Source organism: Euleptes europaea, chromosome 1, assembly GCF_029931775.1.
Source record: "Euleptes europaea isolate rEulEur1 chromosome 1, rEulEur1.hap1, whole genome shotgun sequence".
Classification (NCBI taxonomy): domain Eukaryota; kingdom Metazoa; phylum Chordata; class Lepidosauria; order Squamata; family Sphaerodactylidae; genus Euleptes; species Euleptes europaea.
Window position 1 is genome coordinate 122813405 of NC_079312.1, and position 25558 is coordinate 122838962.

Below are 25558 nucleotides of genomic sequence, written 5' to 3' on the forward strand. Positions count from 1 at the left end.
TCACGAATGTTGCTTAGATTGTATTTTGGCACGATGAAGGTTCTGGTATTTTTCTTCAGCTTTATTCTAATTTTTTATATTAACAATTCATGGTCTGTACCACAGTCGGCTCCTGGTCTTGTTTTAGCAGACAGCATAGAGCTTCTCCATCTTCTGCTTCAAATTATGTAATCTATTTGATTTCTATACTGGCCATCTGATGATGTCCAATATAATCGTCTATTTGATGGCCTGAAACATGTGTTTGCAATGAACAAATTGTTGTCTTCAGAGAATTCTGTCGCTCGCTTGCTTAATTTCATGCTCCTAGCCCAAATCTGCCAACAATATTTGATTCTGCTTTGTTTCCTACTTTTGTGTTCCAGTTACCTATGATTATCAGCACATCTTGTTTAGGTGTGTGCTCAATTTCTTCCTGGACACTTGCATAAAAGCTTTCAATTTCTTTCTTGTCAGCATCTTTAATTGGGGCATAAACTTGAATGATCATTATGTTGATAGGCTTTCCTTGAAGTCTGATTGATATTATTCAGTCAGACTTTGCATTATAGCTCCTGACTGCATGTGCTACATCTTGCCTCACTATTCCCTGAGTAAAACACGTTGTAATTTTTGGATTGAAAATGCCCTACTTTAGTACACTCGCTCCCAGGATTGCAATGTTTAGACGTTCCATTTCTTGTTTTACAATTTCAAGCTTACCTTGAGTCATACTTCTCTTGTTCCACGTTCCTATTATATGCGACAAACAGCTTTGGACTGTCCTTTTACATCCATTCTTGTCAACAACTGAACGTACTTTTGGCTTTAGTCCAGTTGCATCATTAATAATAGCACTAGTCGTACTTGTCCTCCACTCTTCCCCAGTAGCTGATTGAGTGCCATCCACCCTGGGGACACCATCTTTCAGCACTATACTTTTTTTTCCATTTTGGCTTATCTCATCATAGTGTTTTTCAGGTAAGGGTTGTCAGAAGTGGTTTACCATTGCCTTATTCTGCTCAGTACAACCCAGGGTTAGCTGTATTGGCACTGCCATTGTCTATGAAAGATCCTCCGCTCATGTCACCTTCCGCTACTGCTGCTGCCCAGTAGCTAGCCTTCAAGGATTCCTCTGCCCCCATTACCATTGGAACTGTCTATTCTCTTCTGCTGATGTAGCCATTGACCCCTGAAGAAGATGGCTGCATCTTCGTCTGGTGTCTCAGCTGTGACCATTCTGGCTTGAGTGACTCTGCCAGGAGTTTAGCATCTTGACAGAGTTTAGACCCCTTACGGTATGGCTTCCAGCTTTGCTGACACAGAAACCCCCTCACCACATTAAGGTATTCATCCAAAGAGGGCATTTCCCTTATCCAGCTGGAGTAAGAGATCATCCACCAATGCAACAAGAGTGGTCTCCATTTGGGGTGTGCACATTTTCCCCCGGTATTTTCAGGTTCGGGTTTATCAAACCTGGAAATTTCTGAAAAATCCATAAAATGCAGACTTTTCAAAAATTTTGAGGGTTAGTAATACCGAAAACCCTGGATCTTTCAGATCTGCCCTGCTGGCCTTCTTTGGAGTCCGGAGAAGACCACGGGGCAGATCTGACGGCAATCCACGCTTCATCCAGCCCCATTTTCAGTTTGCTTCAGCGCAGCAGCAGAGCTCACGCTCTACTTCTGCACCAAAGCAGACTGGAGGCAGGGCCACCCCCTTCCCCTGCAAGACTCTCTGCTCCCTCCCTCTCCCTCCCTCACTTACCTGCACTAAACTTTGGCGCAGCGCAAGAGCTCTGCTGCCGCACCAAAGGACTGGAGGCAGGGCTGCCTGGGAGCTCCCAGCCACCCCCGCCACCCAGTCGGCATTATTGGGATCCGCTTTTTCGGCCCCCATTTATTGCAACCATTTCTTGCTGGTAAAAAAAAGCCTGAAAATACCAAAAATACTGAAAAGGTTTTTTTTTTTTACTTCAGCATATTGATACGCACACCCCTAGTCTCCATGTCAAAGCCAGGTGCAAAGCCAGCCTGCAATGGGTCAAAGTTACATGATTTATTCAGGAAACCCTAGAGTTTCTCCACCAACGCTCTCTCAATTACTCTGCTCAAGCTTGGTAAATCTGACAGAGTCCAATAATTGGCTATAATGTCTCTGTCATCAGAGGACTTTTTAAAGACAGGATTAATTATTGCTTCTGTTATGGTGTTTGGAAACTTGCCTCTTTCTGGAGAAGAGTTAATATGAAATAGAGGAATCTTCACTTTGTCTCTACAAGACTGAATTAACCAAGAAGGACAAGGATTGAGAAAACATGATTGGCTTCACAAGCACCAGGATCCTGTCAACATCATTCAAGGAGATCAATTCAAAACAATCCTTATAATATTAACCAGAAAGTAATTCTGACACTTCTACCAACTGACTTGCCTGCAAAGTAGGATTCACATCCGATATTTTATCAGCTAAGAAACACACAAAACAAATATTGTTACACTCAGCACGATTTTTCCACAACCAATGCTGTAGCTGTTTCCCAGCTGTCTTGAAAAACAAGGGAAACCAGTGAGCATGGCCTCTACTTGAGAGTGGCAGAGGGCACCTAGGAGTGATTGTATTGATTGCCACTGAGAGCTGGAATTCCAGGTCCCCAACAAAATTAAAATGTCACCCCTTAGATTCTCAAAACCCCCCAAAGCTTCCTGGAAACCAGTTGGATCCATTACAGTGCATCCCTGAAGGGGGGGACCACGGTGGCTGGGACGGCACAGCTGAGAAGTCTCCTCAGAGGCTTCCTGGCCACTGCAGAGGGGGAAAAGGCCTTTTTTCCAAAATAAAAAGAGGAAAAAAGGCTTTTTCCCTCAAAGGGGAAAGTGTGCCTGCACCACCTCAAAAAAGAGGTGCAGGACTGCTGCCGTCCAGGGAGCCATTCCCAGGGTGGAAAGGATTTGTAGGCTGCCTAACGGCAGCTCCACCCCTGGGAAAACCTCCTGGGATGCTGGCGCAGGGATTTGTGCCAGGAAAATGCTGGTGGGAGTGCTAAGTGGCCCAACGCTGGCGTCGTTGCCAGTTTGCATGGTGCAAGTGGCATGGACACTGGCGTAGGGGGGGACACTGGTTCCTAAGAGCATTTGGGGGGCCCCTTCAGGAATGCAAGATAGTCTCCAGTGGTGGACCTTTCTAACTGGCTCTCAACCTCTGCAAATGGGAAGCACACGGATCCATTGGAACTTCAGCAGAAATGGTCTGACTACAACTTCACCTAAGCATGAATGTTGCAGCCCCCCAGAACAACCATCCTGGGGGGGCGTCCTTAACAGCAGACCTGAGACCACTTCGGCAAGCCCAGACAAAACTGCTACTGATGAGCCAGGTACCTGAAACATCTTGAAACTTGAAAGGAAATGTTGATAAAAGTAGTATATGCGGTATTTAATGTCTTTTCTGTTACAAATTGTTTGGCCTGACAATACAAATATATCAGGCTGGCTCAAAACCATAGTTAGTGTGAACAGAAGACACTTTTGCCCACATAAAAGAAAGTAAATGATTTCTCTGTCCCCCACACTTCCCCCTTCAATGCTGTATCCCATGCCATTCCTGAAGGTTCCTCAGGAATAGCTTTTCTGGTGGCATAAGCAGCTGCAGCAAGGAGAGATGAGAAATGCCCATCCCATAAACAAAACTACGACCACAGTTCTTTAGATCTTGCTTTTTAGTGCTTATGAATTACCAGTAGACTCATTAACCATACTTCTTTTATGACTTGAAGGGGAAGGCCAAGATACGTGACACTGAATTTATTATCAATCTATATGCAGCCAGAATTAACTTGGCAACAAACTGGAAAAAAGACAACCGTTCCTAAGACTGGTTAGAAACGATATGGCAAACAGCTGAGATGATAAAATTGACAAATTTATATTATGGTTAGGGAGGGATGCCAGGCAGATAATACGTTTGTATTGCACTGGGCCCTGTTTCATACTAGAATGAGAGGTTTAATTATTCTACCCAACTGTATAATCTCTTTTCCTTGTTGTGAAATACTAGCTTCCTCCCCCTGTTTTTATGGTTTGTTTTTTTTACTTTTTATCATATGTCATTTGATGATTTAAAATAAAAATGATAGCGTTAAAAACATCTTTTTATCCTGAAAACTTACATGGAAGGAACTCATTGTCAGATGAATGAAGAGTTTTATATGCCTGGAAACCCCTCTGACTTGTTCATCAAGGATGAAGTAAAAGACAAGCTCTTGAATCCCGAGTAATGGTATTAACACCAGAGTTGATCTTGCCAGCCTTAAAATAAAATACAATGGTAAGCTATATATCCTTGAGACAAAACTGATCAAAAGATTGATTCAATGTAATATTGTGTGTAAAGTGTTTAAAGTGCCTTCAAGTCGCAGCCGCTTTATGGCGACCCCTTTTGGAGTTTTCATGGCAAGAGACTAGCAGAGGTGGTTTTGCCAGTGCCTTCCTCTATACAGCAACCCTGGTATTCCTTGGTGGTCCCCCATCCAAATACTAACCAGGGCTGACCCCACTTAGCTTTTGAGATCTGACGAGATCAAGCTAGCCTGGGCCATCCAGGTCAGGGCTCAATGTACTGTAATATTAACGGTAGTTTAATCATTTCTATCTTGCTCTTGCTTACAGACAATTCAAAAAAATATAAATAGTTTAACAATACTTGCATAACATATTAAAATAACATTTAAAATAATGAAGAGAAGGACAGGCTAAACAAGTATGCCTTTGCTGGCTCCAGAGGCTTACTTGGTGCCAGCTGAATATCTGGGGGTCGGGGGGGGGGTATATTCCATAGCTGAGTGGCCACTACAAAAAAGTCCCTGTCTTGTGTGATTATCCCCTTATTTCAGATAATGAAGATACAGAGAGTAGGGCTTTGGATGATGACCCCAGTAAACAGGCTGGTTCATATGGAATAGCCAGTTCTTCAGATATCCTAGTCTCAGACCAAATTTTTTTTGAAATAGTGCTTTGAAGTGAGCCCATAAGCAAATTGATAGCCAGCATAACTCCTTTACGACACGTTTACAGTACATATATTTGGACCTAGAACTATACACCCTCATCTATCTGTACTTATTTGTTATTAAAGTAGTAGAATGTTCACAGGGCCTAAACCGAGGGAAAGGCAGGAAAGAATGGGTTTTCCCAATCATACAGGCCTTGCATAGAAATAGTCAAAACAATCACTTGTCCCTGTCTCTACAAGCCTCCAAACCACCTGACAGCAGAGGTAGAGTTGCCAGGGTTGCCAGGCCCAGCCTGGTGACCAGTAGGAAGCCGGGGGGGGGGGAGGGACTTGGGGGTGACCATCAACCAGCAGTGTGATATCACTTCCAGGAAAACCCCTCTAAGAATTGGCCGAAGCTCTATGGTAAAACTATATTGTTTTTCAGTGATTCCTAGACAGGACTAACATCACTTCTGGGAAAAGCTCAGACGTGATGTCAGTCCTGTCTAGGAATTGCTAAAATGCCCATGCTGGTTCATAGAGAGGCATGACATTAGCCAATAGCAATTTTTAAAACGTTGTCTCCCGCCACCACTTGCCCATGGTGGGAAATGTCAGCTGACGGCAGACGATCCCCTTCCCTCATTGAGGGCGGGGAGTAACCCTAAGCTGAGGGTAGTAGGCAAGTGCTAGCCCTGGAACCAGAGGAGAATGACTGTATGGGAAATGAGCACAGCTCACTTCCTGGGTCAGCTAATATGATGACCTGTGTGAGTCAATCCAGTACAGAATGTTATTATACCTGAGAGTTCTCAGTACGGTTGCCAACCTCCAGATACTAGTTATTACAACTGATCTCCAGCCGATAGAGATCAGTTCACCTGGAGAAAAATGGCCGCTTTGGCAATTGGACTCTATGGCATTGAAGTCCCTCCCCTTCCACAGTCCCCTTTGCCCCCAAAACCTCCCGCCGGTGGCAAAGAGGGACCTGGCAACCCCAGTTCTCAGGCTATAGCAGCAGCAGCAGCACCAGGAAAGAAAGAACTGGACTACAGTGTCTCTGAATCTAATTCTCCTCTCTCTCAAGGGTTGCCATCCTCCACGTACTAGCTGGAGATCTGCTATTACAACTGATCTCCAGCTGATCGAGATCAGTTCATTTGTAGAAAATGGCCGCTTTGGCAATTGGACTCTATGGCATTGAAGTCCCTCCCTTTCCCAACCCCGCTCTCCTCAGACTCCGTCCCCAAAACCTCCCTCCAGTGGTGAAGAGTGACCTGGCAACCATACCTCTCTCCATGGTTGACTGGGAGCAAAAGGGGGGTGGGCTCAGCGGAATTCATTTTGTGTGTTGGGGGTGTCTCCCTTTTCCCCTTCCCCCAGCAATCCCTTGTGGGTTATCAAAAGGCATAATCTGGAGAACTTTTTCAATGTAGGCAGAGATTAGTGATGATTTTTATCTAAACTGTGGATCCCAGCCATTTCAGAGAGAACTGGAGTGCTACATGAGGCCTCCTATCCTCAGTCTCAAAATCGATATCCATTTTAGTGGAATTTCTTTTCTCATTTAATGTTAGATTCTTTTAAAAGCGTCAGTTCCCCCTTGCAAACGTAATTGCAAACGATTATAAAATTTTGTTTTCAGTTTAAGAGTTCTGCCAAAGGCTAAACGGATTAGTACAAATCTGGCAATTCAATGCCTACCTGAATTTGTAATCACGGAAATTCATTTGCTGGGCTTTAAGTTTCGAAAGCAGCAGCTTTAGAACTTTTAAGAAGATACAGAAGTTAACCTTCAAAGAGAAAAATGCACCTTGGTTAGTTTCAATTAATGCAGTGAGTTTTTGCTTGCCCATCCATCTGTCAAAAGACAGAGAACGGCTGTTAAGAGAAGAACTATGATAAATTTACAAAGCAGAAACTGAACCACTGAATATATAAAGAAGTATTTTTATTTCTTACATGTAAGCAACTTTTGCTGCAACTGCCTTATCTTATTCTGTATTTTTTTCCCAAGTAAACAAGTTCTGATCCAAGCCAGCCACAGCTGCTGGAGGAAAAGGAGGCACTGAGTATCCTTTATCAGAAATGCTTGGGACCAGAAGTGTTTCGGATTTTGGATCATTTCGGATTTTGCAATATTCGCATGTACATAATGAGATATCTTGGGGATGGCATCCAAGTCTAAATATGAAATTCATTTATGTTTCATATACACCTTATACACATAGCCTGAAGGTTATTTTAGACAATATTTTAAATAGTTTTGTGCATGTGGGGCATCATGGGGAACCTGCTGTTGGCACGACCAGCCCTTTGTGGGCATTCAAAAGGTTTTAGATTTTGGATCATTTTGGATATTGGATTTTTAGGTAAGGTTGATACTCAACCTGTACTTGAGAAAAAGAACACCAAAGATGCGCAACATACAACAGAACAGGGAAGTGCTGTTCATACACACAACAACCCTCTAACAAGGCATTGCATGTTGTCATCTCATATACAACTTTCACTTGCTAGCTCTGGAACATAGGGCCTTCACTATACGTTAAACACAAACATGTACAACAAAAGCCAGAAAGTAGCTCTTCCTAAGCATGTGGAGTGGGCTTGAGTATGCAGAGCAAGGAAAACATAGGAGTAGAGGAGAGGGTGCTTCACTAGGGTTGCCAGATCCCTCTTCGCTACCAGTGGGAGGTTTTTGGGGTGGAGCCTAGGGAGGGCAGGGTTTGAGGAGGGCAGGATTTGGGGAGGGGAGGGACTTCAATGCCATAGAGTCCAATTGCCAAAGCAGCCATTTTCTCCAGGTGACCCGATCTGTATCGGCTGGAGATCAGTTGTAATAGCAAAAGATCTCCTGCTAGTACCTGGAGGTTGGCAACCCTATGCTTCACCCATTCCTTACCTGGCATGCCTCCACTCCAAACTATGCTGCACAAGCCTCCCACCCCAGGGTTGCCAGCTCTGGGTTGGAGATTTTTGGGGCGGAGTCTGACGGGGCAGGTTTTGGGGAGGGGAGGGACTTCAATGGCATAGAGTTCATTGCCAAAGCAGCCTTTTCTCCAGGTGAACTGATCAGTATTGGCTGGAGCTCAATTGTAATAGTAGGAGATCTCCAGCTAGTACCTGGAGGTTGTGGAGAAACAAAGGTATCAAGCTCACAATAGTAATGCAAAAAGTGCTCTGTTATTTACAAATGCAAAGCGTCAAAAATATCATGAACATATACAAACATAACACAATGACAATGTGTAGCTCAAAGCTACACGAAGAAGACAAATGTTTGCAAAAGTAAGTACAATGATTTGTTTGACAACTTTCTTCTTTTAACAGAAAGCAATAATGGAGCCTGGAATCGGGGGAGGCACGCCTCTGCTGGAGTGTTTGCCGGATGATTTAAACGCTTTCGCCGTCCGAAGACAGCTTCGTCAGCCGGTGGCCTCAAACTGTTGCTCCTATGATAATATAATAAAGCAGTGTTGCTAAATAGAAGCTATATAGTTTCTTCCTCAATAAAAATATATATTACAATTCAAATATATTCAAATAACAGAGCACTTTTTGCATTACTATTGTGAGCTTGATACCTTTGTTTCTCCACAGTTCGCTGTTGGTATCTGTGCTGTATTTTTGCTTAGTACCTGGAGGTTGGCAACCCTACCCCCACCCCCACAAGCTACATGTGCTTCTTTGCCTCTCTGGAACATGATAGGGGGAAAACATCTTGGAGGGGAAAATGTGTTGCCAAGAAGAAGGTTGTGGGAAAGTCTCAAGCATCCCCACAGCTGCTTTTCTGCTTCAAATTCCCTTACCAGAGCTGCTTTTCCATAGGAAAAAAATGGCTACCACACATTTATAGAAGGACTCAAGCAGGATTCTGAAGAGGCAGCATATACATTTCAGGAAGGAAGGAAGGAAGGAAGGAAGGAAGGGAGGGAGGGAGGGAGGGAGGGAGGGAAGGAAGGAAGGAAGAAGAAGAAAGAAAGAAAGAAAGAAAGAAAGAAAGAAAGAAAGAAAGAAAGAAAGAAAGAAAGAAAGAAAGAAAGAAAGAAAGAAAGAAAGAAAGAAAGAAAAAGAAAGAAAGAAAGACATTTTCATGTAATGTATAGGTCTACAGTATAATACATTATAGCAACTACAGTATAAGCATTGAGAATTACCCTTTATGGTTCAGCAAAAGAGTGGCTTGCAAGGCCACAGTCTTTGGGTTAATTCACAGCAGGCATAATCTGAGACTCCAATGTGCTTAACAAAATTATTTCTTTATTTACAGCCACTATTTTTCAATCCAGGGCATTGGAGCAAAACAAACAAACAAACAAACGACCCCATTCTGATTTGTCTTTTAGGCTCAGCTCCTGTGTCCTTTGGATGAAATCAATTACTGCAGGCTGCTCCTGCTGCAGTGACTCATGGGACTGAAAAACTATAGCAAACCTGTTTCATAACGGCAATGTTTACATGAAGCTCCTGCCATAAAGTCCTAATTGTAAGCCACCTGAAGCAGCATAGAAAGACCCTCAGTTAATTAGTGAATGTAATAATACTGCTGCTGCTGCAACATGCAGTAAGACACATTGCTTTTCTTGGCTGAGAAATGAGTGTGTGTTATGGATATGTGTATGTATTTCACTTCTGGTCACTAATTTCTACAGCTAGGGTTGCCAGGTCCCTCTTCGCAACCGGAAGGAGATTTTGGGGGTGGAGCCTGAAGAGGGCGGGGTTTGGGGAAAGGAGGGACTTCAATGCCATAGAGTTCAATTGCCAAAGCGGCCATTTTTCTCCAGGTGTTCTGATCTTTTTCGGCTGGAGATCAGTTGAATTAGCAGGAGATCTCCTGCTACTACCTGGCAGTTGGCAACCCTATCTACAGCCCATGCTACTAAATTAATATTATGAAAATTCTCTATTTCCTAAGTTTACAGGTTTATTAAACTGGTGCTTTAATCAGTACTGAGCTCCTGCAAGATATGACTTTGTAGTACGGTTGCCAACCTCCAGGTGGCTATTACAACTGATCTCCAGTCAATAGAGATCAGTTCACTTGGAGAAAATGGCCGCTTTGGCAATTGGACTCTACAGCATTTAAGTCCTTCCCCTCCCCCCCAAACCCCACCCTCCTCAGGCTCCACCCCAAAATCTTCAGGTATTTCCCAACCCAGAGCTGGCAAGCCTACTCCGTAGGCAGGATAATATGTAATGGATGGAAGAGGAGGAGTTTCCCCTCAATGGTTGTTATACTCTGAAAGGAGGAACTGCCAGTTGCAAAGAAATGCATTCAACACTCAGAGTAGAGATACAACTGCTTTAATGCAGTTGAACATCCCTAATAAGCTGAGGTATAGATAAGTTTGCCAAACTCCAGGTGGTGGCTGGCGATCTCCTGCTATTACAACTGATCTCCAGCCAATAGAGATCAGTTCACCTGGAGAAAATGGCTGCTTTGGCCCTGTGGCGCAGAGTGTTAAGCTGCAGTACTGCAGTCAAAAGCTCTGCTCACGACCTGAGTTCAATCCCAACGGAAGTCGGTTTCAGGTAGCCGGCTCAAGGTTGACTCAGCCTTCCATCCTTCCGAGGTCGGTGAAATGAGGACCCAGCTTGCTGGGGGTAAGGGAAGATGACTGGGGAAGGCGCTGGCAAACCACCCCGCAAACAAAGTCTGCCTTGGAAACATTGGGGTGTGACCTCACCCCATGGGTCAGGAATGACCCAGTGCTTGCACAGGGGACCTTTACCTTTTACCTTTTTGGCAATTGGACTCTATGGCATTGAAGTTCCTCCCCTCCCCAAACCCCGCCCTCCTCAGGCTCCGCCCCAAAAACTTCCCGTTGCTTGCGAAGAGGGACCTGGCAACCCTAGGTATAGAATAAAAATGCTGAATTTGCTGAAGTGTTGCAGTCTGAAAGATACTCACTGAAGTCAGTGTACTACTGCCAAAGGCGCTACGCCGGTTTAAGTATAAATGGGGCAGTTTTAAGAAGTTTGTGGATCTCTTAAACATTTTGATTCCTTAAATGGGCCTTTTAGAAAATCCTGCCATTAGTACCAGGGATTAGTTTTCATCCACCACCAGAGGATTTCTGCAACCAGAATGAGGGAGGGCAATTTTTGTCGATCTTCCCCCTCCTGCTGCAGATCTCTGAATGCCCCCTCCCAGCTGTTCCTGGGGGACCCTGCCCCCCAGGAACAGCATTTTGAGTCACAGTTTGGGCTGTAGCAAGCAAGGGAAGTTGTGCTACATGGGTGGAAGTTGTGCTACGTAGATGGAAATCTCTTCTCTCTTCTGAAATTACTAGTGGACCATTGTCATATGCAGCACAATTACCATAAGAGAACTAAACACACATAAGATCCCTGCATTAGTTGATTTATTTACATGTAAGAAGCATCACTTTGAATGGAATTTATAGTATACAGTCTCCTAAAGCAAACGCTCATTTAAAAACCATTGTCTTTTTTCACATTTGCAGAACCTGCTTGACTGTATCTCTGCCCTGTCTTTTGCCTTCCACCTACATTTTTTCTCCAGTTCTTTTATTACCTCTTTATCTTGCACAATGCAGAGATAAGCCAGTAATGGAGAAGGCTCAGTATCACTATTTTGTGAACAATATAAAAGAACAACTATCACAACTCTTGAACACATAAATCAAATAATAACAAAATCCTTACAGCAATGGAAAAAAATATCGGCCCTCGAATGATCCACCAGAATGTCATGTTCCGATTCATTGCCCAGCATCTAGAAAGGGAGACAAATCTAGAGATATTGTTTATGTTCTATACATATAAATAGTAACCCATGGTTTTAAAATAAAGGTTGGGCTAAAACCTCTGAATTGGTTTACTTATCACATTTCTATGATTTGAAGGAGTGGTAGATCGGTAAATTTAAAAAAATATATAACATGTCACATGTAGGGTTGCCAACCTCGAGGTACTAGCGGGAGAACTCCTGCTATTACAACTGATCTCCAGCCAACAGAGATCAGTTCACCGGGAGAAAAGGACCGCTTTGGCAATTGGACTCTATGGCATTGAAGTCCCTCCCCTCCCCAAACCCTGCCTTCCTCAGGCTCCACTCCAAAACCCTCCCGATGGTGGCAAAGAGGGACCTGGCAACCCTAGTCACATGACACATAATTTTTAGCTAGGGTTGCCAGGTCCTTCTTTGCCTCTGGTGGGAGGTTTTTGGGGTGGACCCTGAGAAGGGTGGGTTTTGGGGGAGGGGAGGGACTTCAATGCCATAGAGTCCAATTGCCAAAGCAGCCCTTTTCTCCAGGTGAACTGTCCTCTATCGACTGGAGATCAGTTGTAATAGCAGAAGATCTCCAGCTATTACCTGGAGGTTGGCAACCCTATTTTTGATGCAGGCCATCCTGGCTACTGAGGTGAGCAGTTGGCCCAGTACACTCCTTGTGGCCATCATCTTTTCTTCCTTATGAATCCTATCCAGGAGTGTGAGCAAATAGGCAAAGGCAGCCATTGCAGTCAGACCTGCAGGGAGGAGAGGCAGCAGCTAATGTGTGCTGCTCATTGCATGCATGACAACTGCAGCAGCTGCTTCCTGCCCTTCTCCACCTCAGACCTGGCCAGCGGCAATGGTGATGGGCTTGACTGACTCTTGGTTTCTCCCATGGTGATGCTGGCCAAGGGAAACTGAGCCCCAGCAAGCAGGAACTGGCCCTTTAGCAGCCACAGCTGTCTCCCCAGAATGGTGATCCTTTGGGAAGTTTCCCAGCAAGTTAGATGGCCAGTCTGGCCCTGATTAAAGGCACGCATCAATCATAAAATATGGGAAAGATTCCAGTAATTAATGGTTTCAGAGAAAGCTGCAGAACATCACTTCCTCCATCCCTTTCCCTTGGCTATATATGAATCCATTACAAAAATAACATATTTTGACTCAGTAAGGCCATAGCAACGTCATTGGTCTATTTTAATGTTAAGAATACTAAAAAAGAGAGGTTTTTTCTCATGTAGGCCTTGCTGTTTATGTGCCTGCTGAGGGAGGAAAAATAGGATACCCCCTTTGTTTAGAAATAGTGCTGAGTCTCTAAGAATGACTCCGGTAATCAATGGGCCCAACTCTTGTGGTTTAGAGACAGATGGTGTTACTGACCAGAAAGTACCAGATCAAAACAATGAGAAAAGGAGGCATGGAATTCCTAAGAGCACATAAATACAGAGCTTTTCAAAATGCAGTTAATGATTTCCAAGTGTAGCACACAGTTCTGGGAATGCATCGATTTCTTCCACCACCCCTTCCCAAATGCACAACCCTCCTGCATGACTGTCTTTCCATTAATGAGCCTTCAAAAGAGTCTTCCTTTGTAGGCTTCCTAGTGAATGCTAAACTGTCAGATCAACAGTGAGAAAAAACTGCTGTGCAGACATGCCTGCCATCCCCCAGTTTTTCTAGAAAGTAATATTACATTGTTGGAAACTCTTGGCTTTCTGCCATGGGTTTACTCATCAAGATTCAATTTTTCAAAATCAATCTTGGACAATCATGCATTCCTAACCAAGTAATCCCAAGGCATACATTTTCCTGAACTCCAGAGAGTTACTCTAATGGTGTTGGCTGCAGGGAACTGTCATGCAATTTCTTATTTTGGGCAGCTGATGGAGGTTTAAGAAACTGATATATGGGAGCAAATAATGATGACCCACTTGTGTTCAACGGGGCAAGTCTACCGTACAGGTCACCTTACTTGCATATGAGTTCTTTAATATGGCCAGTCATCTCTTGCATGGGAGGTCTGAGTATTCACCATGTTCATTCCACCCTTTCTTAATAGACAGTTTGGGACAATTTGGGAGAGTTTAATAGAGAGTTTGGGAGAGCCAGTGGGGTATAGTGGTTAAGAGCGGTGGTTTGGAGTGGTGGACTCGAATCTGGAGAATCGGGTTTGATTCCCCACTCCTCCACATGAGCGGCGGACACTAATCTGATGAACCGGGTTGGTTTCCCCACTCCTGCATATGAAACCAGCTCGGTGACCTTGGGCTAGTCACAGAGCTCTCTCAGCCTCGCCTACCTCACAGGGTGTCTGTTGTGGGGAGGAAAAGGGAAGGCGGTTGTAAGCCACTTTGAGACTGTAAACCGGTTTGATTCTCCCTTATGTGGTAGAGAAAGTTGGCATATAAAAACCAATTCTTCTTCTTCTCCTCCTCCTCCTCCTCCTTCTCCTTCTCCTCCTCCTCCTCCTCCTCCTCTTTTCATCCAGCTCCCATTGTTCTTTTCTCCAAGCTTCAACAATGCTAAACAACAACCCTGGATGTTCCAAGAATGAATTATAGCAAAATTGACTTCACTGTATGGTCAGACTGTCTCTGCAAACAATTTACATATGGTCACCATGGAACAAATGGCTGTCTACAGTCAGCTTGCGACATCTATGAAAAAACAGCAAGCTATTTTTTTTATTGGCATAAAACAGGCAGAAAGGGAATCAACAAACCAATTTAGGAGGATAGTGTTGAGGCAATAACTTACCCTTCATGCTCCAGTTGGTATTTTATTATTCCCCAGGAGGCTACAAACACAATTGGAATACCTAGAAGTAGAAGAAAAGAAAGATGGTGATGGGAATTGTGGCATACTTAATAGGTCCTGGTTCATTTGGAATTATGTAATCCTAAATAAAGATAGTACTGGGGAAGGAGGAAAGGCAGCATTGTATAGCCTGATCTTGTCAAATCTCGTAAGGTAAACAGGGTGAGTACTTGGATAGGAGAATCTGCAGAGGAAGGCAATGGCAAACCACCTCTGCTTCTCACTTGCCTTGAAAGCCCCTTGCTGGGGTTGCCATAAGTCATAAGTCAGTTGCGACTTGACGACACTCACATACATAAATCCTGGGGTAGCTAATATAAGGGAATGGAAAGGAAGGCAGCATGGCATAGCCCCATCTCATCAGATCTCAGAAGCTAAGCAGGGTCAGTATTTGGAAGGGAGACCACCATTAATCTAGGTATAATATAGGGGAGCTTGGTTCTGCTATTGTCTGTAAAAAAAAGAAGTAACACCATAGCATGTAGAGTTCCAACAATCTGGAGAAAAGAATGACCAGTCCCTTTAGCAGATGCTTAATGCGTAGAAATGAAGCTTTTCGCGGCATGAAGGTAAACCGTGAGACCACAACTGAAGACTCTGCAGAGGAAGGCAATGGCAAAACCACCTCTGCTTCTCACTTGCCTTGAAAGCTCCTTGCTGGGGTTGCCATAAATCAGCTGCTACTTGACGGCAGTTTACAAACACACAATGGAAGGGGACGGGATGGAAGGAGACTGGAAAACATTCCTGATTTTATCACAGGGTTGCCAACAGCCTGGAGAAAAATGTCTTGTCCCTTCAGGCAGTTGAAACCTTTCATGGCACTGAGGTAAATAATGTCACCTGGTAAACAACATCCCATTAAGCTTCTATTAAAGGAAGAGGACTTTTTCTCCAGGCCAGGTACAAACCCTAACTGCACAGGCCAGAATGACAAAGTGAACTGTAAGTCATGTTATAGAAAAATATACATATTTACCCCATCCAATGAACATACATCTCTGCAGAAGGTGTTTCTCAGACAGCACAGTGGCTACCAATAACCTATGGAGGTAAATTCCTTCTACTAGAAGCCAGAAAAAATTTGCCCCAATGAAGTAATGCATGAAAAGTTGGAACACCCTGCAAACAGTTAACTTCTGCAGAAATAAGAGAAGAAGAAGAAATGTTAATGATATTGGATATTCACATTTTAATATAACTTGATACTTGAGATATACAGATACATGGAAATTGAAATCTTCATCTTTATAGCTATATTTAAATCTTTTTCTCTCCCAACTGGAGATGCCTGTTGGAAGTGAAAGACAGTCCATGTATCTTTGCTCCAAGCATAACAGTACTATAGAGAGCGAGTACAGCCAGTGAGGGGGACAGATTAGATTCCTCTGCATCCTCTGTTCTGCTGCTGTCTCTTTGATCTCAGATCACTATTCCTAGGGACTTCCTTCCTTTTGGCTACCTCTCTTTTTGTTCTATCTCTATTCGGCCTTCAAGGGAGCAATATGAAGTCTCTGAATCTCCCTCAACCTTTGAATTAGTTAGATAGCTAGAATGCCTTTCTCTTACCGTATAGATTTCTTTAACAATAAAGACCATCCATTTGTTTCCTAAAGTAACAAGCCTTGGGTGGACTCAGCCTTCACTTGAACGCTGCCAGCTCATGCCAACCATGCCAAGGCTTTGCCTGGGGATTTTCTGTATTGTTGAAGCTTGGGTTGCCAGGTCCCTCTTTGCCACCGGCGGGAGGTTTTTGGGGCAGAGCCTGAGGAAGGCGGGGTTTGGGGAGGGGAGGGCCTTCAATGCCATAGACTCCAATTGCCAAAGCAGCCATTTTCTCCACGTGAACCGATCTCTATTGGCTGGAGATCAGTTGTAATAGCAGGAGTTACTACCTGGAGGTTGGCAACCCTAGTTGAAGCACAGCCCTTCATAGAATTCAAGCTAAGGGAATTGCTGGCTTGATATCTGCTGCATGATCCTTACTGATGGTCAGAGTACAGCAGGATCAGTTGACCTGAGAAGCCAATAGGATTCCATCTGGCCTTGTATATAATAACTCTTGCTGGGCTCATGAGTCCCTTCCTCCCTGCCGCTAGCCTCGACAACAATATGTGTAAATACAGATGCATTAATGAGTTGCACTTCCTGTATTTATGTATATCATTGACATTCAAAGCCACTCGCAGTTCTACAAAAATCATAAAATTATAAGAAAAGACTATTTGGTCCAGTCTCGTGAACAGGAGTATCTTTCAAACCCAAATGCAGTACCCAAACAACTTAGCTTTATCTCTGCTGAGGATAGCATTGCACAGAAGGAAAGATGGACCAATAAGCAGTAAGGTCTCTATGACAAGGGATGTGAACAATACAACAATATGCCCCAAACAGGTAAAGGAAAAAATTACCAAATGCTGCCCGACTGACTCATCAAATCCACACTCCCCAAAACAACATCAGGTAACACAAGTATGTGTGTGTTGCTTGCCCTCAAAAAACAATTCTTGACTATGACGGCATCCTTCCAAGTATTTTGCCAGTCTCAATAAACAGGGTCATAAATAAAATAATATTTGATCAATATACATACAGCATAAGCAGAAGGGCCCCTATTTTGGACACAGGGTATGCTCTGTCAGCATTTCTGATCTCTGCTTCCAGGTGACGGTTTGCTGTCAGTTCTCATGTCTGACTAGGGCCAGGAGTGCAATCTTCATGGTGACTTAGACCACACAAGGTCAAAAGGTACCTGGTTTCCTCCCTAAGAATCTTTCAAGACTCCTGCTTGAGCATCACAGTGCTCAACCAAGAGCACAAGGAGCTACCATCTAGATGAGCTCTAAAATCTGCAGAATGAGTACCAATAGATGTTTACAATAAGTGACTGGTAAGATATATGGGAGAGTTACAATGTGCTCAACAGTTACCAAACCTCCGTAACAGGCCTTAACCCATTTTCACAAGTTTGCTGGTGGCAAATTGTAGGTGCTTTTCTGATATATAAAAGTCAGACCATCACCACATTCTAAAGAACTTAATTTCACACCATGAGATGAGGAGTAAGAGACGAGTGTCTGTTTAACGGCTCTGTGTTGCTATAATTTTGGCTATCGCTGAAATTGGATTCCGAGTTCTGCAGCACCATTTGTTTATTATTTTATGGACCATTTTAAATCCTCTTGTTCTTCATTTGCATATGCTTTATAAATAAATCCATTCAGTACTCATACCAGCTCCTTTTGCATTTGCCCGTGAATGACTTTCTTTTCAAACAGCATGGAAGGTGGTGGGTTTGGGGAACAAAGAAAAATACACTGCACTGAAGGAATTAAATTAACTGAATTTTACAGCAAATTCCCTATTTTCAGAATTTTACTGTGAACCCATGCAAATGCCGGGAGCCTGTTTTCCCATTTAATATTAGCACTGGACGTTAGAGCTGGTTGTAATACCTCTGCACTCAAGAAGGAAAGCCATCCATGTTCATCACTTGGCTTTTCAGAGGCAAAATAAACAAACACGAAAGTACTGTGGGTTATACTGTCATTGATGAGAACCACTGCGGCTCGCAAGATGAACGAAGCAAACAGATTCATATGGATGAAGTTTCTTGTGCAATGCAGTTTCCTGTGGAGGAAGAGAAGTGCATGTCATCTATTAACACCCGACTGGAGTCACGTTGAACAACAAGTTGCTGCTTGCCACAAACAGCAATGAGGAATGGCATTCTTCCTTGGCGGTAGCAGCTTATCCACTGGGGATAATGGAAAATGCCATGCCCAGCTAGCCCTGACTCTGTCCTAAGTACACCAGGTAGAGTTGCCAGGTCCCTCTTCGCCACCGGCGGGATGTTTTTGGGGCGGAGCCTGAGGAGGGTGGGGTTTGGGGAGGGACTTCAATGCCATAGAATTCAGTGGCCAAAGTGGCCATTTTCTCCAGGTGAACTGGAGATCAGTTGTAATAGCAGGAGATCTCCAGCTAGTACCTGGAGGTTGGCAACCCTAACACCAAGTTCACTGAGTGAAACAAGGGACAGGAGACAGTAACAGAAGTTGCAGGCCATACGGTAGAGAATTTCTCCTATATTCTGCTCATTATAACTGGTTATCAAAACATTCGTCTGTCTGGTTCCTCTCCTAAGCAGATAAATACAGGCATAGCAGATGGCGGCTGGAAGTGCTTCCATGGAATGGCGTGGCCGGTTCCTAAATTACAATCAGCCCTCACTATTTTTCTTCAGCATCTTTCTGGAGGAGAACACTGCGTGGAGATAGTATAGGGTACTTACTATACTGCAGATTGGCCTTAGAAATAGGGGTGCCAACCTCCAGGTACTAGCCGAAGATCTCCTGCTATTACCACTGATCTCCAGCCAATAGAGATCAGTTTGCCTGGAGTAAATGCCCCTTTGGCAATTGGACTCTATGGCATTGAAGTCCTCCCCTCCCCAAACCCCGCCCTCCTCAGGCTCTGCCCCCAAAATCTCCAGGCATTTCCCAACCCAGAGCTGGCAACCCTCCTTAGAAACCCCAGTGGTGTCTTCTTTGCATGGTACAACTTTACACAAGCAAGACCACATATCCCAGTACCTTTTTTGGCCTTGTTGATGCAGGTTGAAGCAAGTGTTTCCACTACCAAACATGCGTTAGGCCAAAAAAGAGAGAGATCTATGCAGCCATTCTAACATTTCATAAGACATGCTCAAGCAGAAATGTGTTGACCTGTGCCTATTAAATGTAACTTGAGAAGCAGTCATCTGTTTTCTTCTGTGTGTGATAGTGGAGTTCAGTGACTGGAACTCCAGACGTAGAATGTGGCCCAAATGTGGGGAATGTGGGGAATGTGGCCCAAATGTGGGGAATCTGGACTGGGGCAGTGGTACTAAGAAAGGGTGGGTTCACACCCAACTGCTTGAAGCCCTTGTCTTTTTTTCTTTCTGGAGCTTAAACCAGACGGGGGGGGGGGGGAGAGAATTAACCTGCCACAATAATTCCCATCCAGATCAATGCCCCCTTCCCCCCCCCCACTCGATTTTCTTTAGGGCTACATTGCGTGTCTGGAGTTTCAGTTGCAGAACTGCAGAATCCCATGCTGTTTGCCCCAGAGCCATCAGCAGAAACTGCATAAGACTTTTTCAAATTTTTCTCCACAGCTGGTTTTTCCTCTTTTGGAAAATATTATTAAATACATTAACAAAACATAACAAACAAGAGAAAAACCAAAAAGGCTAATTCAAATTTTAAAAATTAAAATTATTCTCACATCTTTCCCCCCCAAAGATGAAAATTTTTTTGTGTTAATCCCAGAGCGGCAGCCTTGTTAGCCTGTTGCAGCAAAAGACCCTTAAAGATTAACAAAATTTATTCCAGCATAAGTATTTGTGAGTCAGAGCTCACTTCATAAGAACTCTAAACAAATGAGTTCTGACTCACAGAAGCTTATTCTGGAATAAATTTTGTTAATTTTTAAGGTGCCATTGGACTTTTGTTTAATTTTGGTTTTGAAGAGCACATTGGATTCTGTTGCCTGAGTCCAACCATGTGTGTGTGTGTAAAGTGCCTTCAAGTCGCAGCCGATTTATGGCGACCCCTTTTGGGGTTTTCATGGCAAGAGACTAACAGAGGTGGCAGTGCCTTCCTCTGCACAGCAACTCTGGTATTCCTTGGTGGTCTCCCATCCAAATACTAACCAGGGCTTACCCTGCTTAGCTTCTGAGATCTGACGAGAGATCAGGCTAGCCTGGGCCATCCAGGCCAAGGCCAAGTACAACCATGCAATCCCCAAAATTTAAGGCCACTTAAGCTTTTGGAAGAGGGACAGCATTTTTTGGTTGATCCTTTCCCCTCAATGCAGCCTCCAAAATTGTGGTCCTGGAGGTAAGAGAGCTTCAAGAACAGCATAGGGGTCAATTAGGAGTGGGAGCTTAGTGAAAATTGCTGCCCCCTTTTCCAAGAGCTTAAGTGTGTGCATAAATCTCCAGAATGAGTCATTGGATACAGGTCAGTATTAAAAACCAGGTGCTAGATTTGGATGACTAAAAAAATGAAATCCTTGATAGACTGACCAGTCATGTATTGAAAGAGATGCATTTTTAACACATATGTGGTGGTTGCATTCACAAGCTTGATGCTTCTGGGAAATGCTGACATCAGTATTATCATATGGCATTCGATTTTAATTAAGTTGTGAACTAGAAATGCTTCTTCTGAATCATGTTATATGGATCACAAGCAATCAACAGCAGATTGTGCCATATATAATTACTGCAGCTAGATTGGTTTTTGCCAAAGTATGGAAGCTGAAGACCCCCCCAAAAAAAGGAGTAACTACAGAATATTAAAACCATCTACATTTTCCTGCACCTCACTACTTATCAAAAGAAAGAATTTGGAATTTGTTCTAGACAGGTCCATACTAACCTCAGCCAGAGCAGTATGAGTAGAGCTAATACAAGGGAAGCCATAGAAAAAGAATATCCAACAGTATAAACATGCCGGAGGGAGACATACAATAGATGTTTTTCTTTCTAGAAACAACAAGAAAACAAAGGAGTTAGACTGAAATGTGAGAGCCCAGTCCCAGTAGAGACCCTGTAGCATATTCCTTTAACACATATCTTAGGGACCATTTGCAATTACTTATTTGAGAACCAGATGCATTTGTTAGATGCTTTCATACAGCATTATAGCATTATTATACGCCATATTGCCTCAATGGAACCACCATGTCCAGAGAAATGTTGACAGACACCTCTGATGTTGCAGGCAAGCAACATGAGATGGCTCTCTCTATGCCCTGCTGGTGTAATCAGCTGCAAAGGCTTCTGGTCAAAGTGTCTGATTTTAGAGCTCCTGTGCTGCTCCAACAAGGCAGTTCTTAAGTTTTTTTTTACGTAGTGCGTGCAATGTCAACAACATATAGCTACTCGAGGATCCTGTCTGTGCTTGGCCCTTGTAACCACACCGCTCATAACAGGGCAATTGTTCCTTGCGCAATTTTCATGGCATGCTTACTAGTATCTATGGTGTGAGGGGCTGTGTGGGGAAATACCTGCCTTTTCTAAAGAAACTTCCAAAGCTATAACCTGGGACTATGGGCAGCGGCCATATAGATGTATTACATGTTACAAACTTCCCCCTTCACACCCTTCCTTCCCCTTATTACTTTTCTTCCTTTGTCATTCATGTCTTATACGATGCATAACTGAGTGTATAGTTATTTCTTCCATTGCCCAGTTCTGCGATTGGCATATGCATGGGACCCCTTCAGCTCCCTTCTCCAGTGGCATCCTCCCAACACCATCCAAAAGCCCCTTAATATCAGAATTCCTCTCAGAGCTGGCTCACTGTCTACTTGGGGCACCGAACTGGAAGAGGGCAGCAGTGTGGGAGTAGGCAACGGGCATGGCTTGTGACTGCCATTGCCCTTCAAGCTTGTGCCACTGCTGCACATGTCTAAGGTCCTTTATGCATGGCTGTTTCCCTCGCTGTCAACCCTCTGACAACTTCGGATCTTTGTGTTGGTTATGCATGCTGTTTCCGACCGTCAGAGGTCGCCTCGCTCTCCCCCTGCATTTCCCCGCATTTTCAGAGATCTGTTTCATCTCGAATTTGAAAACGTAGGCAAAATGCGGGGGAATGCAGGGGGAGAACGAGGCGACCTCTGACAGCCAGGAACGGCATGCATCATCAACACAAAGACCCAAAGTTGTCGGAGGGGGGATGGTAAGGGAAACAGCCATGCATGAAAGACCTATGGTGGGCTGCAGATGAACTAGCTCTGCAGTGTGTCTTAGACACACCTGGGCCAGCACAAGAGGAATGTGCTTTGGGTGGCAAAATATCTCGAGCCAGTTTTGCGGCCTCCAGATAGGCGCTTCCAGTAGATCCAGAGGTGACTTTGGTGGGTCTGAGGACAAAAATCCTTGTCTATTCACATAATAATACCTGATATTTATATAGTGCTTTCCAATATTCCACATACATACATTACCTTGTTATACACCTTGAACAGTCCTGTACAGTGAGTGTGTACTCTCATCCCCACATTTCAGGTGTATGGGAGTTCCAGCACATATATGCCCTCCCCACTAGGAAGTTTGTGGCAGAATCAAGATTCACGTAGAATGTACAACTGAAAAGGGCAAGCCGAAAGGGAAAGAACCAACCTTGTCCTTGCTTTTACTGGCAACTGGTTCAAAAGCAATAACAAAACAAAATATTCCCTTAAGGTCAGCCAGAAATAGTTTTGAACTAAGCTCCTGTACTACTCTTGCAGAGTCACATATGAGAAAATATGAGGTATCAAAACTAATGAAAGGTCTTTATGGTGCACCCGTGTTCTATTAACTTGCACTGAGTTCTATTTTCCTCCCCGATTATTTTAAAGCAAGCTCGACAGAAGGGAGAAAACCCAAACCATACACAAGAAGAGAATGTTCAAACTAACCTCTCCAAGCCTGAAACAACCTAATCCTCTTCTAAATAAATACTAAAGCTACTGACTTGCAGCTGATATAATCATGACTGAATCACAGTCAGGTAAAGGACTTGGGCGAAACAATTTGACTATGAGAGGATTTCAAGAGAGGATTAAGTAGGGCAGTCTATTAAACCATAAAAAGGCAACTGCTGCTTACTTTTGACTGGCCGTGGTACTTCTCCAAGCACTCTGAACGGTTACTCCAAATCTGGCTGGAGTTTTCAAATGTTTTCCAAATTCCTTGGTCCAAGCAGACTCTGTATACATTTCCTGCACTTCCTAAAAGTAAACAGAGATTCAGGCCCAAAGGTCAAGCCACAAATTTCATTTTTCAGACATAGTTTAATGCTGTCACCCTTTTATTGCTCGCCTGAAAACCCCAGAAAAGGGAGAATTGGCTTGATGTAGGTGGCTTTTTGTAATGTCTGTTTAGTTGGGAAGCAACTGTAGAAAGTTCAATATTTATAAATGGATTAACACTGTCAAATGTTCCTAATTCTCTGTGTTTAAAGCTCTTTTCATGCTTAAATCCAAAGGATAAGATTGTATTTCAATTAATTCTTTCCCTAGCCGTTTGATTGATTGGTCTGTGGGATGGAAAATATTTAATTGGTATGGCATAATTAACAAATTCAGGGCTGCATATTAAAAATAGATTTCTGATTGAATGGATCTAGGCAACTCTACGCTCATGGAATTCCACTGGTTCCTTATAGGCACACTTCTTTATATCCTCCCAACCAGCGTAGGAGACAACTAGATTTTTTGTGTTCCTAACTTAGCTGCAGGATAACATAGCAAATTACAACTCCGTAAGAAATCTAACGACTATCAAGATGAATTCCCCCCTCCACTAAATTTCTATTGGATGATACAACAGAAAAGAGTATGTCTTCAGGGCATAAGGTTAAAAGGAGATGACTTTTGCTAAGAGCTGATTCACTCATCCATGTGCACTGCTTATCTCATCACTCTGTCACATTCGATGATTCACAGTTGAATCTGTGAAGGGATGCCACTGAAAACAATTGCTTTGTCTGTGGTGCTTGATGGCTATTTCACATATGCAGCCAGGTCAGCACCTGAGATTACAGTCATTGAGTTATGAGCATGGGTGCAAGAATTCAACAAACCAATATTTCATTTAGCCAGACTACTGCCAATCTTCACTGGCAGTAGGTCTTGAATGCAGATGTTTACCATCTCACCCACCTCTGTGTGTAAATATTGTACTCTATTACTGGGGGAGGGGCAGGCCCCTTGGAGATATGTACAAGACCTGCTGTCCAGTGAAAGCACACCTAATGGAGGCCCTCTAGGTAGGACTGCCAATTACAGGTTGGAAATTCCTGGAGATTTCAGTGGGATATAATGCCATAGAGTCCATTATCACCAGGGGAAGTGATTTCTGTTATCTAGAGATCAGTCATAATTTGGAGAAATCTCCCCACCTGCAGGTCGGCAATCCTACCTCCAAAACTGTCATGTTAAGCAAGGGAGACCATTGCTTGGGGTTCATCTTGTAGACATGTGCCAACTTAACCACAGAAATCAAAATTCCTAGAGGGCTGTTGGCTTGTGACTGAGAAATGGAGAGGAGCAGACGATAGGGGTCTACGCTAGGGTGGTAACTAATCAGAACCTGAACCAAACACACACACCCGTTCCTTGTATAATTATAACTCTACTGAACTGGAAAATTAATGGCATTCCATAATGTAATGTATTTGGTTGGCGCAAGGACTATGCTGAACTATTGAACTGCTGAACTGTTGAACTCAGCTGTGCTGAACTATGTTGAGCTTGAGGCTCTGTTCCAGGCTCCGTCGTCTGTTTCTCCTATTGGACAGTAGACTTTGGCCATCCAATCTCGAACTAGGGGGGTGGCTCTGGGTGGTTGGGAACTGTATATAGGTTGGGGTGTTTTGCAGTTAAGTTAGTTCTCTCTTCCCTGTTAACTGAATAAAGCGGTTGCTGTTGGAACTCTGTCTCCGGCCTCATGTGTAACCTACGTATAAGGAAAAGGTAAAGGTCCCCTGTGCAAGCACCGGGTCATTCCTGACCCATGGGGTGACGTCACATCCCGATGTTTTCTAGGCAGACTTTGTTTACGGGGTGGTTTGCCAGTGCCTTCCCCAGTCATCCTCCCTTTACCCCCAGCAAGCTGGTTACTCATTTTACCGACCTCAGAAGGATGGAAGGCTGAGTCAACCTTGAGCCGGCTACCTGAAACCAACTTCTATTGGGATCGAACTCAGGTCATGAGCAAAGCTTGGACTGCAGTACTGCAGCTTACCACTCTGTGCCACGGGGCTCCTTAACCTACGCATACATAATACATAACATCTGAAAAACAATTTTAATGGCCCCTGGCCGAACTGCTTAGAGTTGGAGAAGATCATAGGGGAGAGTGAGGAGACAATGACTGGGCAGATCTGCAAGAGATAGGTTACCAATGAGCAGAGTGACCCACTGACCTTGCTGCAAAAGGGGACAATGCTTATAAACCTGTCTTTTCAAAGAAGTGTTTATATAAGCAGCTGC

The 25558-nt window shown here is 43.8% G+C and overlaps 1 protein-coding gene across 1 annotated transcript in view; it reads right to left on the reverse strand.

The window, feature by feature from the left end:
• Positions 1-25558, reverse strand: part of GLP2R (glucagon like peptide 2 receptor) — a 56789-nt gene that overhangs the window by 7993 nt on the left and 23238 nt on the right. The window contains exons 4-11 of the mRNA XM_056855757.1: positions 23172-23293; positions 20953-21059; positions 17986-18160; positions 15510-15669; positions 14471-14531; positions 11644-11713; positions 6676-6764; positions 4148-4286 (exon numbers count right to left, since the gene is read on the reverse strand). Coding sequence (XP_056711735.1) covers positions 4148-4286; positions 6676-6764; positions 11644-11713; positions 14471-14531; positions 15510-15669; positions 17986-18160; positions 20953-21059; positions 23172-23293 — 923 coding nt within the window. The remainder of the gene's footprint in view (positions 1-4147; positions 4287-6675; positions 6765-11643; positions 11714-14470; positions 14532-15509; positions 15670-17985; positions 18161-20952; positions 21060-23171; positions 23294-25558) is intronic.